At 46.6% G+C, this 22744-nt stretch overlaps 1 protein-coding gene across 1 annotated transcript; it reads right to left on the bottom strand.

Annotated features, from left to right (window-relative positions):
• Positions 1 to 1469: 1469 nt before the first annotated feature.
• Positions 1470 to 15766, bottom strand: LAIR1 (leukocyte associated immunoglobulin like receptor 1). The gene is made up of 10 exons (XM_045531822.1): positions 15566 to 15766; positions 15071 to 15106; positions 11367 to 11695; positions 6306 to 6446; positions 4120 to 4308; positions 3829 to 4009; positions 3701 to 3743; positions 3572 to 3609; positions 3310 to 3362; positions 1470 to 2797 (listed from the first exon to the last, which is right to left on the bottom strand). Exons 1-10 carry the CDS (start codon positions 15597 to 15599, stop codon positions 2651 to 2653), a joined length of 1191 nt encoding a protein of 396 aa, XP_045387778.1. The 5' UTR covers positions 15600 to 15766; the 3' UTR covers positions 1470 to 2650.
• Positions 15767 to 22744: the final 6978 nt, after the last annotated feature.

The raw sequence follows: 22744 nt of genomic DNA, 5'->3' as shown, positions 1-22744 counted from the left end.
AATTCTGGAGCTGACAAGTGTATTGAAGAAAACACAAAACATATTTGAAAACTTAAAAAAAAAAGACACACCTCAGGGGAATTGAGTTGGGGTCTTAAGCACAAGTAGACCCCCCGCGCTCTGCCTGGCCACGCTGCACCCCTAGGTGTGCTAAACGAGGCTCTTCCTCCAGGTGGCGCTTGGGGGCAGTGGAGCAGGAGGGAGGTCCTGTCCACACAGGAATGTCCCCACACCCGTCTCCCTGAGTCCTGGGCTAGTTGCAAGGTCAAGAAGAAAAGACAACTCCCTGCATCTGCTTTTCTGCCTCTCCCTGGGCCCCCTCCTCTTCCCACCAACCCCCCAAGAAAGAAAAGTGTGGCGTTTTTTGCTGAATTTCCCCTAAGCTGTATCTGTCCTGCTTTCCTCTGCAGCCTTGCAGCCCGGACTTACAGACTTCCTGACACTGGAGCAGACACTGGCGCCTGGTCATCCCTCCTGTGCCCTGCAGGGGTAGAAAAATTCTCAAACCCTCTCTCTGCTAAGGCCAGGCTGCCCACCTTTTCCTAAAGAGCCCATTTATCCACCTGTCCGCCTTGGGGTCACAGTCAAACACACAAGATTTTACTGAAAAATACACTGGTTGGAAAATAACCAGAGAGAGAAAGAGAGACTGTATCCCACTTGGAAAACAGAGAAATTCAGCCGTAATGTAGCAGAAGAGGGGAAAGATGATGTGTATAGGGTTAGGAAGCAGATCCCTGGGGGAATTAAAGTTGAGTACAAATAGAAAATTAAATCTCAGGACAAGTTAAAATTGGGTGGGGCGGCCGGGCACCCACCCTCTCTGGGGGACAGAGACCTCCCAGCACAGCGACCTCAGCCCGTCCCGGGTGCAGAACACGGAGCCAGGAGCCCAGGCGGGTCTGCAGCCCCCACCCTGAGGCCTGGCCGACCTGGGACAAGTTGCTTCGTGTCTCAGTCCCTCGTTTCTACAAGAAAAATGAGGGAAAGAAGAGAACATGCTGTGGAGGGTTTGTACTAGAACAGAATGTGTGAATGTTTGAAGAGAACTACATAGAAATTGCCCCATAGGAAGAGCTGACCGAGTTTCTGTTGAATTTTTAAAAATAGTCTTTTTTCACATATAGAATAATATATTTTTAAAATACCTGCCTTGTAATAGTCATTCAGGTTTCTTTTGTATTTGTTTGTTTATTTGTTTTCTGGAGCTTTGGGGGGGGATATGTTTTTTAATTGACAAATAATAGCTGTATATATTATGGGGTAAAATATGATGTTTTGATTTTTTTTTAATATGTGCAGTTCTGCCCAGGCGGAGTCTCACCAGGAGATGTGCCCATTTGAGTCCCCACATCAGGTTTGTCGTTGTTTTTTTGTTGGTTTGTCCTTGGTGGGGGCGGGGGTGGTAAAAAAAAAAAAAAAAAATCAAACTAAATTAACACAAATGAGACGCTCTCGCCCTCTAGTGGTCCATAGGGTAATTTTCTGTTTTAATCTGAATGGGGAGAACAGGTCTGAGGGTTCAAGTGGGTGGAGACACAGATATGTCCCCTTCAACATTGGATTAAGGGCTCTCTTGGGACGTGTGGCTGTGTGTGTGTGTGTGTGTGTGTGTGTGTGTGTGTGTCCTGTGTGTGCACGTGTGTAGCTGTGGGTAGGTGGGTTCAACTCTCTGCCTTCTTCCAGCCACACCTTCCCTCAGCCCCGGCCTCATTCATCCCAGATACACACGCTCCATCAGGAAACACTGACACCAGCTCTAAGTCCCAAGATGAACAAGTTCAGGAGATCTCAAGTCCGACGTGGGTGATGACGGACGTGCTAATGACTTTAACTGTGGCAAGAATTGCAATGTATGTGGATAGCAAATTATCTCATCGTACACCTTGGATATATACAATCTTGGTCAATTAAATGTAAAAAAGTAAAAAGAAAATACTGACATCTCTTCTGTAGCTCTTGTTTCACCCACTCAGCTTTGAACAACTGTGAAGGCAGAGACACGGCCCAAGTGACCTGTGCACCCAGGACCTGGCACAGGGCTGCCAGCTGTTGGGTCTCTCAAACTATTCATTGATGCACAAAGTAAAGTATGACCCAGTTAACTGAGCTCAGCTCTCAGCTGCATAAGTATAGCCCAGTCTCAAGGTTAGCAATTAAAGTCTAGGAAGGTCTTTAGGGTCAGCTGAGTAGCTGATTAAAATGGAGTCTCTGGGGAAGTTGGGAATTCCTAGGAGACACCTGGGAGCAGCTGGGAGCCTGCAGCACTGTTCATGAAATCAGCTGGGTGCCTGTAGCTAGCAGCCAAGTGACTGCAGCTGGGGCTCTGGAAACAGCCAGGTGACTGTAGTTGGGTCTTTGGAAACAGCCAGGTGACGGTAGTTGGGTCTTTGGAAACAGCCAGGTGACGGTAGTTGAGGTTTGAAGCAACCACAACACAGTCTCTCCAAGTATCTGGTCAATTGTGGAAGGGACCACTTGGTAAATGAATGTTCTGGATGTTGATTAGAGATCTCCAGGCTCCAGCTCTTGTCCCCAGGAGAGCTGACTGGCTGGCTCTCCAGGTCAGGATGAAGACAAGGCAAAGCCCTCCAAATGGCTGCCTTAGACTTCCTGTGTCCTCAGGTGCAGGGGCCAGGTGGGCCTGCGGTTAGTTTCTGGTGATGGCTGCATACGTGCTGGACTCAGCCACAGGCTCTGTGAACTGTGGGGATGCAGCGTGGGCTGTCCTCCGTGTGAGGGCCCAGTGGTCCAGCTGAGCATACGTCACCTCTGCGGGGTCCCCTGCAGAAGGGGCCTGGGGAGAGAGACCCAGAGTGAGTGAGCATTGGGTGGGGGGTGAGTGAAGGGAGGGGCTGTGGGGATGGATGGAGGACTGTGGTAGCCACCTCCAAGGGCCCCAGTGCTCCCCCTCCTGAAATCACAGCACTGTGCAGTCCCCTCCCACATGGTATTAGCGGTGGTTTATTTGACCAACTGAATAAGTGAAGACACTTGACTTCCAAGGTGAGGCCACAAACACCAATGTGGCTTCTGCCCTTCCCTGTCTTGGATCCCTCCCTCTGGGGGAAGCCGGTGGCTGTGGAGAGTCCCACGTGACTCCTGCCAGCAGATAGAGACGTTTGGAAGCAGATCCTCCAGCCCAGTGAAGCCCTGGTTGACACAGCAACATCAGAAGAGACCATGGGCCAGGACCACCCAGCTAAGCCACTCCCAAATTCCTGACCCAAGAAAATGCAATAGTTTTGTTAAGCTGCTAAATTCGGGACATTTTGTTACATGCAATTGATAACCAGTACAAAGACTTACTGGGGTGTCCATCTCTCTCTCCTTCTCTGGAAGTCTATTGACAGTGGCCACATCTGGAGGGGAGAAGACACGTGTTCAGTCCTCTGGGGTGGACGTCACAAGGTAAAACTGCCTGAAACCTCACAATTTCAGACATATGTCATTCTGTACCCAATCTAGAACCTCCTAGATAGTTCCCAGACATTCTCCTCCACCCACTGCGTCCTGACTGGTACTGAGCTCCCACTTCCTCTGCCCTCACTTGTCCCTCCTCCCCCTTTACCTGCTTTCCTCTCCAGGACATCAACAGCCTGGCTGAGCCTGAGGGAAAAAACAAATGAGCATCACGGGAGCCCAGAGCCCGGGGTTGGGGCACTGAGTGTGGGCCGGGGGTCATTTCCAGGTGCCTCACCTCTGCTGCGGCCTCTGCTCCTCGTCCTTCCTGCTGGGGGACGCTGAGGACAGTCGGGGTCTGAATTAAGAAGGGAGGCACTGCCCTTACAGCCTCCCCAAGTCACCCCACCTCCCCCTGACATTTACCCTGTTTCTTCTGACGCTGGCGAAGGAGGAAGAGGGCCAGGAGGAGAAGACAAAGGAGGAAAACCGCAGAGACCCCGATGAGAACATAAAGCTGCTCTGTCCTCAGGCCTCCAAGACCAGGTGTGTCTAGGGAATACGGAAATGGGTTTCTAGATCCACACATGCCTACTGTATTGAGCACCTACTGTATACCACATACATGCTGCACGTCTGCGGTGGACATACTAATATATAAAATCTCCCAGGTGCATAACAGCCCTGCAACACAGGAATCCTTAGTCCCATCTTCACCGCAGGGGTCTGAGAGCCGAAGTCCTCTGGGCACATGGACACAGCTAGCCATCGGTAGGGCTGGAGCTGGACCAAGCCCAAAGCCCGATCTTCTCCCCCTTCCCCGAGAGACACATACCAAGCTCTGGCTCTTATGTCCCCATCACTCACCACCATTGTCACTGTCATCCAAAGGCCTCTGTGTACCTCCTAAGAAGGGGGAATACAGAGAAGATGGGGTCAGAGGCCTGAAAGGGACAGAGAAGGCTCACAGTCCCCCCAGTACCCACCACAGGGACCTCCATTCACACCCCAGGACCTGGCCTGGTCCTTTGAGACCAGAACTGTCCAGTAGAATCTTGCACATTGCACTGTCCAACGTGCTAGCCACACACAGCCCTTGGCATTCAAATTTAATCAAAGTTGAATGAAATGAGAAGCTAGCTGCACTAGCTGCTCTCAAGGGCTCAGTGGCCACACGTGGCCAATGACATCCCTACTGGATGGCGCAGATATAGGACATCTCCTTTGCACAGGAAGCTGTGTTACATGGTGCCACTCCCTGCCCTCTGCAGACCTTTACAGATACCGACCACTGGTGGGAAGAGAAAGAAGAACTTCCTCTCGCTGACCACATTCTGGGTCCCCACCAGAGCACAAGAATACCCATCTCATCCCCAATTTCATCTGTTTCTCACAGCAACCCCCCGATGGGGGTGGAAACCACCCTTCTGTGGGGAGGAAGTCAAGTCCCGATGCGATGTGCTCATGCTGCCTGAAGCCATGCAGCTAGTCAGTGAGGGCGTAGAGCGCCAGCTGAGACCCCCCGGGTCCAGCGCATTATGCAGCATGGCTGCTGCCTCTGTGAACATTCACCCTCCTCCGAGCCCACAGGTCCCCTCTTCTCGGAACAGCACCCCCTCTTCTCCCCTGCTCCCAAGGCACATCTTCAATATCTTTTAAAGAAAGTTAGAAAACTTCACTCTCCCAGAGCATACTTCCCTCGACACCTTGCCCATGTCCAAGATCCGAGATACCACCTGCTATTCTACAACATCACTGTCTATGTTTTCGCTTTATAACATTTGCCATGGCCGGGTGCAGTGGCTCACGCCTGTAATCCTAGCACTGTGGGAGGCCGAGGTGGGCAGATTGTTTGAGCTCAGGAGCTCGAGACCAGCCTGAGCAAGAGCAAGACCCTGTCTCTACTAAAAATAGAAAGAAATTATATGGAGAGCTAAAAATATATATATAGAAAAAATTAGCCGGGCATGGTGGCACATGCCTGTAGTCCCAGCTACTCAGGAGGCTGAGGCAGTAGGATCACTGGAGCCCAGGAGTTTGAGGTTGCTGTGAGCTAGGCTGACACCACGGTACTCTAGCCCGGGCCACAGAGCAAGACTCTGTTTGAAAAAAAAAACATTTGCCACGATTTAAAGGAAAATATGGCTGACTAAAGACATTGGTTGCCATGTTGTTCTGGAGGGAAGGAAGGGTTTCAGATAAAGGAGAGGAGGGAATGAGCACAGCTCAGGTGTAGTTCCAGGGGAAGGGTGCCAGAGCTTGCCAGAGATTTCATGGGGAGAAATTGCAAAGCAGAACAGGAAGAAAAAAGATATGGGCAGAGATCAACCCAAGAGAAGCTCAGAGCCTAGTGAGGGCACACGTGGGGATTTCATTTCTCTTTCCCTCACACCTCTGGTACTCAGTGGGCTGCCCAGCTGCTTGGGAGGTTGTCCACCCTTGTGAGCCCAAGGGCTGTTGCAACCACTGAACTGAGATCTTTGTGAAAAGAAAGCATCAGGCTGCCAGCCCCTTCAGGGTCGCTCCCTGTGGCCATGGCCCAGAGCTGAGACAGCAGACACTGTACTGCTTTCCCACACATAGAGTCTCTTTCTCCACCCCAGGGAGCTCCGTCCCTTCAGTTTTCACATCACCTGTTTCCACACATTCATTTCCCAACTGCTGCCCAGACTGAGGTGGGCCCCAGAGAATCTGTGTGATCCCACAGCTTGGACATTCTGTGCAGGTCCCAGGGAGTGGAACCAGAAGGGCTAGAGTGCCAGCTCTTGTCCATTCAGACTCTCTTGCTCCATCGCTCACTGCAGCCAAGAGGGATGATTGAGCCAAGACTCTCAAAATTGGCTGTCGCCTCTCTGCTGGTGCACTCACACATCTGAAATTTCCACAGAGAGTGGGGCCCCCACTGTTCCCTTTGAGGACCTGCAGTAGACCTTGGGGTACTCAGTCTGGGAGTCTTCTGCCCACTGGCACTCCCTGGATACACCTGCTGGTGGGTCTGATATGCAGGCTGGATCCTGTACCCCCAGGACTACTCCATTGGGTTGCTAGGGGCCACAGAGGGCAGATCTGAGAACTAAACTCAAGAGGCAAGGGAGCCCACGTCAGCAGAACTGACAGGAGAGTGCAGTGTGGGTCTGAGCTGCAGCGAATTGGTGGAGCACCCATTTCCCCACAAGTCCCAGGGCAGGGAATTCTCAAGCCATGGTGCCATTGCTGGTGAGTTCAGCCAGTTTGGGCTCCCATTTGCAACCAGACACTGGAAGGAGACTCATGGGATGCGGGGAGGGAGAAAAGTGAAACTCACTACTGATAATAGCCAGTCAGTGAATTACAGATGGCCCCTTCTCCAGAACCAGACTTTCCAGTCCCCTTCCCAGCTGCTTTCCCCAGCAGCCCAGGTGCTGACCTTTGATACCTGCCCAGACAGTTCTAGGAAATCCCTCTGTGGAGCCTGAAGCCAGGCTCCCTAGATCCAGCCCTGCCCAACCTCACTCCACCCACCTCTGCTGTGGTGGAGACCAAGCAATCCCCTGGGAGCTCCAGGGCCCCTCCCACTGCCTGGGGCATTCAGGTGCTTCTCCTGAGGAACTAGAGCTGGGCACAGGCCCCAGAGAACAACACTGCAGTTGGCCCTTTCCTGCAAGCACCAACTACTGACAGGGAGAACAACTGTGCAGCCTGTTACAGCATCTACTGACTCAATCGAACAGGGTGTGGCTGATTCTTACAAACACCGTGCACCATCTCAGAGATTAAGCTGGGGGTCTCAAAACAATTCACACAGCTGGGGAGAGGGGAAGACAGCAGAATGGAAGCAGCCTGGGGGGGGATGACACTTTTTAGGAGAGGAATAAATGTTGCAGGTGGCTCGAGATGTAAGGGGTCTCCCTCCTCCACTGCAGACTTCTGGGCTGACTGGGGAGCTGCTCAGAGTCTGTGCAGAGACACTGCACCAGAGAGCGGGTGCAGCAGAGATCTGGTAGCTGCCAATCCTGGGTTTCTGCAATGCCATCCTGATCAGCCTGGTGAACAGCACCAGGTCTGCTTGGGACTCAGCCTTCACGTACTCCATGAATATGTGCAATTATTATGTATCAATAAAAAATAAAATAAAAAAGATCAATGAAACAAAAACTTGGTTCTTTTAAAAAAATAAACAAAATTGACAGACCTCATGCTAGATTAACCAGGAATAGAGGAGAAAGGACCCAAATATGCTCAAGCAGAAATGCAAAAGGAAACATTACAACTAATACCACAGAAATACAAAACATTATCCATGAATACTATCAAAATCTCTATGAAAAGAAACTAGAAAAGGTAGAGGAAATGGACAAATTTCTGGGAACCCACAAGCTCCCAAGAGGAAGAAATAAAACTACTGAGCAGACCAATACCAAGCAGTGAGATCAAAGCAATAATAAAAAAGACTTCCAAGAAAAAAAAGCAGCCCTGGACCAGATGGTTTCACAGCCAAAATCCACTAGACCTACAAAGAAAAGCTGGTACCTATGCTACAGAAATTATTCCAATCATTCCATAACATTGAGAAGGGAATTCTCCCCAACTCATTCTATGAAGCAGTATCACCTTGACATCAAAGCCAGAAAAGACACAACAAAAAAGAAAACTACAGACTAATATCCCTTATGAACATAGATGCAAACATCCTCAATAAAATACTAGCAAACCAAATTAAAAAACACTTAAAAAAAAATCCACCTTGACCAAATGGCCTTCATTTCAGTAATGCAAGGTTGGTTCAACATATATAGATAAATAAACGTGATTCACCACATAAACAGAAGCAAAAACAAAGACCATGTGATCATCTCAATAGATACAGAAAAAGCATTTGAAAAAATTCAACACACTTTCATGACAAAAACCCTCAACAAACTAGGCATAGCAGGAATACATCTCAGAATGATAAAAGCACTATATGACAAACCCACAGCCAACCTCATGCTGAATGCGGAAAAGTTGAAAGCTTTCCCCCTTAAGATCTGGAACAAGACAAGAGTGCCCACTCTCATCACTTCTATTCAACATAGTGCTGGAAGTTCTAGCCAGAGTAGTCAAGAGAAAGAAATAAAGGGTATCCAAATTGGGAAAGAGGAAGTCAAACTATTTCTTTTCACTGACAATATGATCTTATATCCAGAAAACCCCAAAGAACCCACCAAGAGACTCTTAGAATTGATAAATAAATTCAGCAAAGTCTCAGATTACAAAATGAATTTAAGCAAATCAGTAAATGAGTGCAATGCGCACTGTCTGGGGGATGGACACACTTGAGGCTTTGACTCAGGGGAATGGGGGGGCAAGGGCAATATACATAACCTAAACTTTTGTACCCCCATAATATGCTGAAATAAAAAAAATCAGTAGCATTTCTATATAACAATAACAGTCAAGTAGAGCCAAATCAATGACTCAATGCCACTCACAATAGTCACAAAGAAAATAAAATACACATGAATATACTTAACCAAGGAGGTGAAAGATCTCTACAAGAACTATGAAACATTCAGGAGGGAAATCACAGAGGATACGAACAAATGTAAAAACATACTATGCTCATGGATTGGTAAAATAACATTATTAAAATGTTCATACTACCCAAAGTGATTTACAGATTCAATGTAATCCCCATCAAAATACCAATGTCATATTTCACAGATCTACAAAAAATAATTCTGTGCTTCATTTGGAACCAGAAAAGAACCCGAATAGCCAAAGCAATCTTAAGCAAAAAGAACAAAGCTGGAGGCATCATAGACTTCAAGCTTCAAGCTATACTACAGGGCCATGGTAACCAAAACATCATGGTATTGGTACAAAGATTGAGATATAGATCAATGGAACAGAATAGAGAACCCAGATATAAAACCATATACCTACAGACAACTGATCTTTGACAGAGCAGACAACAATGCCCCCTGGGGAAAAGAAACTCTCTTCAATAGATGGTGCTGGGAGAATTAGATAGACACATGCAGAAGAATGAAACAGGATCCCTGTCCCTCACCACTCACAAAAATTCATTCAAGATGGATAAAAGACTTCAATGTAAGGCATGAAACCATAAGAATTCTAAAAGAAAATGTAGGAAAAACTCATCTAAATATTGGCCTAGACAAAGAATTTAAGGCTCCAATGGCAATTACAGCAACAAGAAAAATAAATAAGTAGGATTTGGTTAAATTCAAAAGCTTCTGCACAGCTAAGGAAATAATCAAGAGAGCAAATAGACAAACTACAGAATGGGAGAAAATATTTGCAAACCGTACATCCAATAAACGGCTAATATCCAGAATCTATAAAGAACTCAGGCAAATCAGCAAGAAAAAAAACACCAAACAACCCCATTAAAAAGTGGGCAAAAGACATGAATGGAAACTTTTGAAAATAAGATAGTCAAATGGCCAAGAAATGTGAAAAAAATTCTGAACATCACTAATCATCAAGAAAATACAAATTAAAACACAACGAAATGTCACCTTACCCCTGTTAGAATGGCTTTTATTAAAAAGTCCAAAAATAATAGTTTCTGGCATGAATGCAGAAAGAAAGGAAAGCTTATCCACTGTTGGTGGGACTACAAATTAGTACAACCACTACGGAAACAGTGTGGAGATTCCTCAAAGAACTGAAAGTAGACCTACAATTCAATCCAGCAATCCCACTACTGGGTATCTACCCAGAGGAAAAGAAGTCATTTTGTCAAAGGACACCTGCACTCCAATGTGTATTGCAGCGCAATTCACAAGTGCAAGGATGTGGAATCAACCCAAGTGTCCATCAGTTCATGAGTGGATTAACAAAATATGGTATATGTATTTGATGCAGTGCTACTCAGACATATAAAAGGATGAATTAATCCCTTTTGCAATAATTTGGATGGAACTGGAGACCATTATCCTAAGTGAAGTATCACAGGAATGGAAAAACACACACCACGTGTACTCTCTATTAAATTGGAACTAACCAATGAGCACAAGTGTGCCCTGAGGGAAGTAATACTCATTGAAAATCAAGCAGGGGGGAAAGAGAGGAAGGAACCTCTCTAAAACCTACCTAAAGGGTAAAATAAACACTATTCAAGCGATGGGCACACTTATAGCCGTGACTCAAGCATTACAAAAGTGATCCATGTTACAAAAACATTTGTACCCCCTTAATATTCTGAAATAAACACACAAAATACAATGGCTGCATCTGGCCATCCCTCCATCCCAGACATTGTCCTGAGACTACTGAGAAAACAGGGCATTGGGACTGGATTCATGGGCGAGCCCACCCCCTCCAGCCATTCTGCTGAAGGCTGGTCACCCCTTCTGCTCCTCCAGACACTGTGCTCTGTTTGACCTCATGGAACCATCAAAAAGCAGCTCCTTTGAGGCCTTTCGAGGACATGGAGGTGGGTGGGACCCTCCTCGCTGGGCTCTGACTCCAGGACATCTCTGGGGCTCACCACATACAGAAGCAAGAATGGTTCTCAACACAAAGATTACCCAAAGTACTGTCCAGTCCTGGTCTGAAGTCATCCCTGGACCCTGTGACCAGCCCAGTGGGAGGTGGACCACAGCAGAGGGGACACATGGCCTGGGGCCACCACAGGTTCTGGCTCAGCGGGAAGCAATAGGGAGCAGAACTATCCTGAGTGACAGACATTGGTTCCCTAGAAGGGGGTCTGCCCCCACCCAATCCCAGGGAACCCACTTCCCACCCACCCCAGCAGGGCCAGCTCTATGCCCACCCAATGCTGGGGCTACGTGTTCAGTCCTTCTGTGGTGTCCAGATGAGACCAGGCCTCCAGGAATCTAAGGCCGTGTGAGGGCAGAGGGGATCTGTGTGCAGAGTGGGCAGGAGGGGAGGGCTTGGGGTCAGGAGGAGGACAGGGGAGTCTATGGAAAGAGGCCGCTGGCACCTGGGACACGCCCAGGGACCTGGGGACAAACCTGAGGGCTGGGGCTGGTGACATTCTTACCTGTCACCACCAGCTCCAGGAATTCACTCCGATCAGACCACCTGCCGGACTCCTTACTATAGATGCATTGATAACGCCCAGCATTGACTTCACTAAATGCCTCAATGTGGAATCTGGCCTCTGTCGCAGATGCACCAGGTTGAGACACAATAGTAATATCCTTGAATGGAGGGGTTTTATTCTCCCTCTCCAGGCGGAGTATCTTAGCCCCAGGAGGGCCTCGGCACACCACAGTCACTGGCTGTCCCCGGGGAATTACAGAGTCTGGCACAGCCGAGATGGAGGGTCTGGGCAAGGTCCCTAGGAGGGAAGCAGAGCAAGGTCTCAGGGTCCACTTGAAGGAAATTGCCATCCATGTAATTCATCTTAGGTCACAATTCAATGTTTTTAGCAAATCTGCAGAGTTGTGCAACCATGATCACAATCCAGCTTTAGAACATTTCTGCCTCTCCTGCCCATCTGCATGCATTTAAATTCACATCACTGCAGAGTTACTTTTCACACTTGACAGCAAGGACCTGGAGACGCAGTTGCACCTTGGGCCTTGCTCAGGGTCACCTGGGAAGTGTCAGATTATCCTGGGGCCCAGGCATGTCTGCTGCAGAATCCAGCTCCCTCCCTGTTGGGGGGGCAGGGTGGGGACAAGATGAGGATGACATGAATGACCAGGTTGTTGTGAGGGACAGGGAGGTAAGGATTCTGGAGATGACTTGAGCTGGGGCCTGCAGGGCAACTGGCCAGGCCCCAGGTGAGACTGTGTAAGGGGTGCGGGTGGGGAGATTACAAAGCTCTTAGGAGAGTCTGGAGTGGGGAGGAAGAGGGTGAATCACCCAGCACAGCTCTGCTCACAGCAGATGGCCAGCTGATGACAGTTCCCATTTCTAATGCAAGTCTTCTCTTGGGCAAACACCTCGAGTTTTCCTCTATATTGTCTGCTTTCATCTCAGCCTAATTTCCATTTCCTTGTTGTTAACTTGCTTGAAAACTCCCATTTGTCTCAGTTTGGCTGGAGGTGGAAGAGGAAGTATGGGTTTGAAGGAAACAGGAAGGTTCTGTCAAATTTAGCAAAACCTCTCATAAAGGCAGGGAGGTGGCAGGGGTTCAATTCACTCATTCAGTGTTTTTTTTTAATTGACAAATAAAAATTATATATATTTATGGTATACAGCATGATTTTTTCTTTTTTGAGACAGAGTCTCGCTTTGTTGCCTGGGCTAGAGTGAGTGCCATGGCGTCAGCCTAGCTCACAGCAACCTCAAACTCCTGAGCTCAAGTGATCCTTCTGCCTCAGCCTCCCGAGTAGCTGGGACTACAGGCATGTGCCATCATGCCCGGTTAATTTTTTCCACATATATATTTTTAGTTGGCCAGCTAATTTATTTCTATTTTTAGTATAGACAGGGTCTCGCTCAGGCTGGTCTCGAACTCCTGACCTCGAGCGATCCACCCGCCTCGGCCTCCCAGAGGGCTAGGATTACAGGCGTGAGCCTCCGCGCCTGGCCTAACTGAAATTTTTTCTCTGTTGACCAACATCTCCTCATCTACTGTTTGTTCATTCTTCCATTCAACCATGTCTTAGTTCCTTATCTATCGATTTAGAAATGCCTTCCAAGTGCCACAAGTCCCATAAGTGTGAGAAATACCTGTATAGGATCCCTGCCCTTTGGAGCTGAAAGTTTGGGAGGGAGAACAGAAGTTGACAGAATACTTGTCCAAATCTGCAGCTACAAACTGTGATACGTGTCCTCAGGGTGAGAGCAGGAATCTAGGGGAACCAGTGGGAGGCAGAGCTGGCCTCCTCTGGGAAATCAGGGGGAGGAGGTACCCAAACTGAGACCTGAGGGACAAGGGTAAATTACCCAAGCTGAGCAGACAGGGAACACCCAGCCACTGAAAGTGGGAAAATCAGCTTGTGAATGTTGGTCCAAGGATACAAAGTTTCAGCTGGACAGGAGAAATAAATTCAGGAGAACTATTGTACACCATGGTGACCATAGTTCATAACAAAGTATCGTAGTCTTGTTATTGCTAACTCATAAAACAAATTCTAAGTGTTCTCAGCACACACACAAAAATGATAAGTATGTGAGGTAACGAATATGTTCATTAGCTCGATTTAGCCAACCCACAATGTGTACGTATTTCAAAACATCACATCATACACATTAAATTTATACAATTTTTATGTGTCCATTTTAAAAATAAGTAATGTAAAAAATCAGTGTAATTTAAAAAAATCAGAAGGCCCAGAGTTGGGCATAACAAGGTGTGTTTGAGAAAATGAAAGAAAGTTGCGGTACCTAGAGTCACATGAGCCAGATGGCGTGGGGACAGGATGTGGCTGGAACATGCCTGTGCTCAGACCCAAGGAAAAGGCATAGGTTTGATTCTAGCTGAAGATAAAAAGTAGAAGGGCTTTGAGAAAAAATAATATTTTGCCTTAAAATGAAATATTAAGTAAAAAAAGTTCAAAGAAATTTTTAAAACTTGTGGAAAGCATTATGGTCATATTTGTGCTTTTCCAATGCAAATGACAATCTCCCTGGTGCCAAGAAGGGAGTGGGCAGCAGTGGCGTGGCCAGGCTGAGGCAGACCCTGGCTTGGAGGGGAGTCCGAAAAAGTATATGAAGAGACAGGGAAAGGTGAGAAAAATGTAGGGGGACATCAACCCTGGGAGATACATTGCATACAAGAGAATGGAGAAGATGGGATCCAGGGTGAATTCTCAGGTTCTGCTCATGTGACTGTCATATTCCCTGCCAAGGAGCTGCTGAGTGAGGTCTGGGTTTATGTGAGGAAAATTCAGGGAGGGTTTAAGTAGATTACATTGGATTTGAATTGTCTTTGTGAAAATCAGTGTGTCTAAGAGATATCAGTGTGTTAAAGAGATATCTGCACTCCCATGCCTATGGCAGCCTTATTCACAACAGCCAAGATATGGAATGAGTCTAGGCATTTATCAATGGTATGAACGATAAAGAAAATGTGGTATACACAATGGAATACTATTTAGCCTTGAAAAGGAAGGAAAATTCCATCATTTGCAACAACATACATGAACTGAACATTGTGCTAAGTGAAATAGGCCAGGCACAGAGAGATAAATACTGCACGATCTCACTTATATGTGGAATCTAAAAAAGTTGAACCCACGGAAGTAGAGAGGAGAACCCTGGTTATCGGAGGCTGGGATTGTGAGGCGTGGGAAAGATATTGGTCAAAGGACGCAAAGTTTCAGTTGGACAGGAAGAATGAGTTTTTGAGATCAATTGTACAGTGGGATGACTACAGTTGATAATAATTGATTGTATTTTTCAAAGATGCTAAAAAAAGTAGATTTTTAAATGTTCCTACCACAAATAATAATGGTAAGTATGGGAGGGGATGGATATGTTACTTAGCCTTATTTAAACATTCCACAATGTAAACATATATCAAAATATCACGTTGTATTCCATAAACACACTATTATTTTTTGTCAATTAAAAATAACATTTTAAAAAATAAGAAAAACAAAAGAAGACAGGTGGAGAACTGTGTGACAGTTACACATTTGGGGTTGTTTGCCATTTGGGGTATATTTAAGGGTTTCCCTCCAGGCCCTCCCAGAGTGAACATCACTCCCATCCAGGGCTGCCCTTGGGGTGCAGAGGGGCCTGGGAAGACGTGACTCACCCTCCTGTGTGTGGATCATGCAGCCCAGGCAGAGCACTGGAAGAGAAGCCCCAGTGAGAACAGCACCCAACTCCTGGCTTCCTCACAGGGCTGCTATCAAGAGGGGCATTGATGGAACTGGGTGGTGGGGGGCATTCAGCATCCCATAATTACCAAACCATCCTTCCTCAACATTAATATCTGAGTATAGTCCTTCTTGCTCCAAAATAGCTTCAAGATAAATTCCCAAGACCCCTCTTCAAAAAAGGTCCTCTGCACCCTCAGTCCTTCCTCAAGCTGAACTCATCCCCATGCCCGGCCCCTGCTTCAGGACTGAGTCTTCTGTGGTCAGACTTAGGCCCAGGGAAGACCCAAGGGGTAGCCAGGGGTGCAACACTTTCCTCCCCCAGGGCCCCAGAATCTGCTGGACTGGGGTCAGGCCTGAGCAGGGAACTTCCCTAAGCCTCCCACCTCCTCTCTCTCCCAAACCCTCTCTCCCCTCCTTTCAGGACTCACCTAGGCCCAGGAGGGTAGTCGGGTAGGAAGACATGGCCCAGACCCAGCAGTGTGGCCTGGAGCCCCAGGGAGGAAAGACAGACTCTGCGGCACACACGGGGACAGGATTCGTCGTCCAGGACCTCTCGTCGTGAGGTTTCTACATCAACCGCCTCACACAAAGGGGAAGAGCTCTCTCTCCTGTTCTTTCCACTAATGAGACAAGAGGAAGGGCCTTGGTTTCTGAAAAACGTTGCTTACCCACATGCTCAGATGAGGATAAACTCATTGCCTGACGTGTCAACCTCGTTCTAATCCTATGGGACAAGGCAGAATAAAGGCTGCGCGACAGACTGACTTGGACGTCAGCCCAACTTCACGAAGTCATGACCCTCAGTTCTCGGGCAAAGCAGTACAGCACTTGAAGCCAAAGTTTCCTTGAATGTAATATGGGAGATGAAAAAAATCCTCCTCTGAGTTTTTAATATTATGATCTTTGCTACAATCCCAAGATATTTAACACATTTAAAACCATTCTACTCTGGATATTATTTTTTAAAAGACAAGTGTTGGTGAAGATGTGGAGAAATCAGATCTCTTGTACGCTATCGTGGGACTGTAAATTGGTATAATCAAGATGGAAAACAATACAGAAGTTCCTTAAAAACTGAAAAATAGAACTACCGTATGATCCAACAATCCCACTTCTGGGTATACATCTAAAGGAAACAAAATCAGTATGTCAAAGAGATACCTGACAAGGACTTCTTGAGTCATATCTCCAAAGCACAGGCAACCAAAGCAAAATCAGACCAATGGCATCACATCAAGTGAAAAACTTCTGCACAAGAAAGGAAACAATCAACAAAGAAACAGCACACAGAATGGGAGAAAATGTTTGAAAACTACCCATCTGACAAGGGATTAATAACTAGACTATATAAGGAGCTCCAACAACTCAATATGAAAAAATCAAATAATCCAATTAAATCTTCTTTTGAAAAATTTCTATTCATGTCCTTTGCCCACTTTTTGATAGGGTTGTTTGATTTTTTTCTTGCTGATTTTCCTGAGTTCTAAATAGATTCTTGTTATCAGTCCTTTATCTGATGTGTAGTATGAGAAAATTTTTTCCCATTCTGTAGGCTGTTTATTTTTGTGACTGTTTCTTTGGCTGTGCAGAAGCTTTTAAATTTAATCAGGTCTCATTCGTTTATTTTTGTTGTTGCTGTGATTGCCTTAGGGGTTTTCTTCATAAATTCTTTGCCTAGACCAATGTCTGTAAGAGTCTTTCCTACATTTTCTTCTAGAATTCTAATAGTTTCCCACCTAAGATTTAAGTCTGTTAGCCACCGTGATTTGATTTTGTGAGGGGTGAAAGCTGTGGGTCCTGTTTCAGTCTTCTGTATGTGGCTATCCAGTTTTCCCAGCACCATTTATTAAATAAGGAATCTTTTCCCCAGAGTATGTTTTTGTCTGCTTTGTCAAAGATTAGATGGCTATATGAGGATGGTTTTATATTTGGATTTTCTGTTCTGTTCCATTGGTCTGTGTCCCTGCACTTGTGCCAATACCAAGCAGTTTTAATAATCACAGCTTTGTAGTATAATTTGAAGTCTGGTAAATTAATACCCCCCATTTTGTTTTTGTTGCTTAAAATTGCTTCTGCTAAACGGGATCTTCTCTGCTTCCACACAAAGCGTAGAATTATTCTTTCTATGTCTGTGAATGAGCAAAGGAAGACATACAAATGACCAACTGGTATATGAAAAAAATGCTCAAAATCATTAGCCGAGAAATGTGAATCAAAACTTCAATGAAATATCATCTCACCCCAGTTAAAATGTCTTTTATCAAAAAGGCAATAACGAAAGCTTGAGAGGATGTGGAGAAAGGGGAACGCTTGTGGGAAAGTAAATTAGTGCAACCACGATGGAAAACAGTATGAAGGTTTCTCAGAAAACTAAAAATAGAACTACCATCTGACCCAGCAAACCACTGCTGGGTATACGAGAGCTCCAGCCATGTAATATATTCCTGTTACACTAACAATGGCTGGGTACTTTCCAGACTTTCCAGACAATATATAATATATATTCTACCAACGTGAATTTTCTTCTTCCCATCTTTTCCCAGTGTCATTTGGTGGCCCAACAACATACGCAAAATCCTAAGGTAATTGAATGTCCTTGGGCCCTAGGGTTTGGGGCCATATGGGCACCCAGATGGGTGCTGGAATAAAAAGCAGGACCAGGAAGGGCAATGCATTTGTGCTCCATGGAGCTGAGGAGGACAGCACCAACAAGCAGGACCAGGAAGGGCAATGCATTTGTGTTCCATGGAGCTCAGGAGGACAGCACCACCCCTCCACCATGGATTCTCATGTCCACTGCTTCTGAGGACCGGGAGGAGCTACCCTCCCCAGAAGCAACTCTAGCAGATCTCGATGATGGTCTACCCCGAGTGAAGGTTCGTAGGGTGATTGGCTCCTCTGTCTTGGATAGAAGAAGGATCTTGCCGACTTGAACTTCTAAGACAACTGGAGATACACAAAACCTCCCAAAGCCAAGCCGAGTCTTGGCTTGTCTGAGAAGGGCTCTCACACACTGTTTGGGGCAAAGGGGGAAGCCGTGATGAATATGTGGCTGTACTCTCCCCACTCACTGTCCCTCTGTTTTGGACTCTAGGACAGAAGGGCCCAAACAACCAGCCACTTTCCTCAATACATGAGGGCAGAACCTGGGGCTCGAGAACCTTGGGGCACATCTACAGCCTGAAACTACCAATCCCAGCAGAGCGCACCTTGTGACCAGTGGTAATACTGGTCAACGACCTAAACAACAGACAGAGAGAGGCTCTCTAAAAGAAAATGGTATTCGGGAATGGACATTGCAGTGGAAACACACTAACTATAATACGTAAATATTTGGGGAGATAAAGAAAGACAAAGGTTCTTAAAGAAGAAATGAGAAGGATTACATAATTGTTTTGAGATAATTATCGTTGGCTACAAGATCGCTAACAAGGGTGGCACCAGTCTGAGGCTGGACAGGCAGCTGCCAGGTATATTTCCTTGCAGAAGTATTTTTTTGTGTATAAAGTTGCAAGGGCCTTTGTTCAAGCTAGCAGTTTTTGCAGTCTTTTGTGATAATTCTTGTTATTAGGCATTTGTGTATAGGGATCGTCCCTTCATGGCCTTCCCAGCTCAGGGTTTTGTAAACACAAATGACTCCATTTTTATTTGGACAACTTTCAGATAGTAATAGTCATTAGGTGGTGAGTATCTTTGTCAGGGATGTGATGGAGAACTTGGAAATGTTCGTGGATGCCAATGGAACCTGCTTGTTCTGGGACTAGGACTCTGCTCGTTGTCTATTCAGCACAGAGTCCCAGGGAGCTTCCTGCAGCAGGAACACAAGCCTATTATGCCTGAATGCAAAGCCTGATTCTGCTTGGACAGTGGGTTTGGGGAAAGTCCCTGGAAACGAGCCAATATGTCTTCCTAGGCTTTAACCCCAGTGCCACTCCTGGGGGAACTCCAAGCTCCTGGTCGTCACTGTTAACCAACCCTGGTGGACTTTTTTTTGCTAAGATGAGAGAATAGGCTCTGAGCGTTTGGAGCAGGATTCACCCTTCCATGCCCAGGAGTTTGGAGCAGACACAGTCTTGGAGAGAAATTCAGGTGAGATGCCCCTCACTCACTCAGAATCCGCACTTGAAGCCTCTACGCTGCGGATCCAAGCTTGTGGCAGGGATGCCTGGTGCTGGGTACACACTGTATTTCCATCTTGTCTCAGCTCTCTTTGGAATCACCTGTGTCCCCGAGCCTCCCCCTCACCCAAGCTTTGAGTCTGGGAAGGATCTGCTCTACGAGCTTGTGGATCTCTCTCGGCCACGCCAAGGCTCCACAAGAAAGATCAGGGCAGGGACCACGGCAGAGCCACGACGCTGTCTTCCTCCAGGGCCGATGGTGAACAGTGGAACCTATGAAGCCGGACAGGACAGACAGAATTGTAGAAAGTGATCATCAGGAACTCTGCCCCAAGCATGTTGTGGTTTCCTTACCGATCTTCTCACAAGAAGGAAAAGAACTTTTCCTTGAACTTAGTTCTTCTCACCATGAACCTCATCACTGGTAACAGATGTTTCACACAATAAGATATGTCTCAACTGCTTCACAAAGCGCTGCTCACCTAACCGACCCTAAAACCTCAGCGTGCATGAGCCAAACACCAAAGTCGGATGGGGAACATGACTCTGTTTTAAAAATAGATTTCATTTTTTCCAGCCGTTTTAGGCTCGCAGCAAAATTGAGCAGAAGACTCAGAGATTTCCCATATACACCCTGCCCCTACACGGCTCAGGCTCTCCCAGTACCAACATTCCCCACCAGAGTAGTACATTTGTTACAATTGATGAACCTACATTTGCACATTATTGTAACTCATAGTTCATAGTTTACATCAGGGTTCATTCACTCTTAGTGTTGTGCACTGGATGGGTTTTGACAAATAGGTAACGACATATATCTACCACTGTAGTCTCACACAGAATGGTTTCACTGCCCCCAAAACCCTCCGTGCTCCACCTGTTCATCCCTCCCTCCTCCTAACTCCTGGCAACCACTGATCTTTTTCCTGTCTTCATAGTTTGATTTTCCCAGAATGTCACGTAGTTGGAAGCAGAAAGGCTGGCTTCTTTCACTTAGTAATATGCATTTAAGGTTCTTCTATGTCTTTTCATCACTTGATAGCTCATTTCTTTTTGGCACTGATGAATGTCCCATTGTCTGGATATGCCACAGTTTATCCCTTCACTTACTGAAGGACATCTTTGTTGTTTCCAAGTTTTGGCGGTTATGAATAAGGCTTCTATAAACATCTGTGTACAGGTATTTATGTGGACATAAGCTTCAAATCCTTTGGGTAATTTCCATGGAGCGTAACTGCTGCACTGTATGGTAAGACTATGTTTAGTTTTATAAGAAACAGCCACACTGTGTAGAAAAGTAACGGAACCATTTTGCAATCCCACCAGCAGCGAATGAGAGTTCCTGTTGCTCCACATCCTCGCCAGTGTGTGGAGTTGTCAGTATCCCGGAGTTCGGCGGCTCTAATTAGGTGTGCATGGTGACCGGCCACGAAGATGCTGAGAGTGGTGCAGAACACTGGTGGGAAGCCGGACAGAATGCGTTCCTCCTCTGATTCCCTCTCCCACGGCCTCAGCAACACTGGACAAGTCACTTTTCCTATGAACTTTCATAAATATAAATATGCGGATTCCCTTTCTTCAGAAGCCAATCAACCCATGCTTATCGATTACCTGTTATGAGCATGGTGTTTAGGATTCAGGAGTGAACAAAACAGATACAGCCCCTGCCCTCAACATAGCGCCCAGCCTAAAGACAGAATCACACAGCTGATCACAAATTATTTAACGATTATTGTGATATGAGAGTTAGGGTTATAACGCTAGCCCCTGTAATAAGTAAACCTTAAAATTCCAGCGGCTAATACAAAGGGGGTTTGTTTCTCACTCATGCAAACGACCAGTGAGGGTTCTCTGGGCAGAATTGGTGTTTCCCCTCTAGGATGATTCGGGAACACCAGTTCTTCCATCTTGCGGCTCACTCTGTCCTCTCTGGCAACTATGTCCACTACTTCCAACCAACAGAGAAAGGGAAGCAGAGAATATACAACCTCTTGCAAAATCGCTGGCCTGGAAGTGACACACATCGTTTCTGCTCAGATTTTTTGGTTATAAATAGCTATTATGGTCACACATAGATGCAAAGGAGACTTGCAAACAAAACTCCCGGGTGGGTAGCACGTCCCCGAGACTCTGCTGCACTGTGAAAGGGGAAACACACATTGTTTTTTTCTTGTGAGCAGCCAGACGTCTCCATCTCACGTGAAAAGCAACCTGAAGAGGCGGCGCACACGACCATGTGTAGCAAAGGGGCACGTTGTGATAACGCTCCCCACTGATGTTCCATTTGGGGTGATTCACTCCTCTATACTTAGAAGAAATTTGTCAAATTGAAGTTCTAAGTAACATCAAAGGGAGACATCCCATGTTCCCTCCGGAAACTTACCTAACTCCAAAAGTCTTACCTAACCTGAAAGTCGTTGCCAAAAACCACAAACCACAAACCCCGTGTGCAAGGGTGGTTGCCTTCTCCTCTCCCAGCTGCCTTACTCCTGGACCTTGAACAAGGAAGGGGTCCACGGGGCCCGTTAATTTCCCCCTTTCTCTGGATAGGAAGGACAGAACCTGTCCGTGCAGACAGACAGCTCTGCAGGATGGGAGGGCAGAGGCTCAGTCCCAACCACCCTGTGGTTTACTTACCAAGTATTTCACAGAAAGGTCACCTATAAGGCTTATTTACTCCTTCCCTTGGCTGGGGCAGGGGAGAGAACTGTCCTCTTGAGACATTATCGTCCATACCCCTGCCCTGCCCGAATCCCGTCTCTGACCCAAACCCCAGATCCAGACTGGCAGCTGTGGGGTGTGGAGAGTGATTCTGAGCACCAGCCTGGAGGTTGGACACCTGTGATACTATAATGCCTCATGCAGAACATGACTCACACAGAATATGGAACCCTAAACAAGTCACCACCCCAATGAGCCTTAATAAAGGTGACTTGGTCAATTTCCTCTTGTCACCCAACACATAATATCAGGGTGCCATGAGGAGCTCAGTCCCGTGCCCGATATTTGAGATACACAAGTCGATGGAGCTCGTAGTCTAATGAGGAAGACACACAGCAAACTATTCAAAAAATTATGTAAACTGTATTAACACTAGATTTTTAAAAACAAATCAGCCTCAAAATACCAGTAGTTTGCCACCAAGGAATGTTTATTTCCCACTGACGTTAACTTCCATGTGGGCGTCCCAGGTGGCAGCCAGAGTTCCTCCATGGGTTGTCTCGGGCATCCAGCATCCTTCCAACCACGACTCCAATGCCCCCTGGAGCCTTGGAGTATTGAGTACTCTGTTACCAGCAAGAGGAAGCAGAAAGGGAGAATGAAAATGGGGCGCCTATTTCTTTTTTAAAAAATTCTGAAGGGGCAAATACCATTGCTGCTCACATTCCAACGGTGAGCATCAGTCCACAGCCAGGTGGAAGAAGGACTGGGAATATAGTCCCTGGTGGGGCAGCTGCCTCCAGTGACAATCCTGTCCCACATACAAGA

Source organism: Lemur catta, chromosome 19, assembly GCF_020740605.2.
Source record: "Lemur catta isolate mLemCat1 chromosome 19, mLemCat1.pri, whole genome shotgun sequence".
Lineage (NCBI taxonomy): Eukaryota > Metazoa > Chordata > Mammalia > Primates > Lemuridae > Lemur > Lemur catta.
This window is presented reverse-complemented; position numbering and strand designations above follow the sequence as displayed.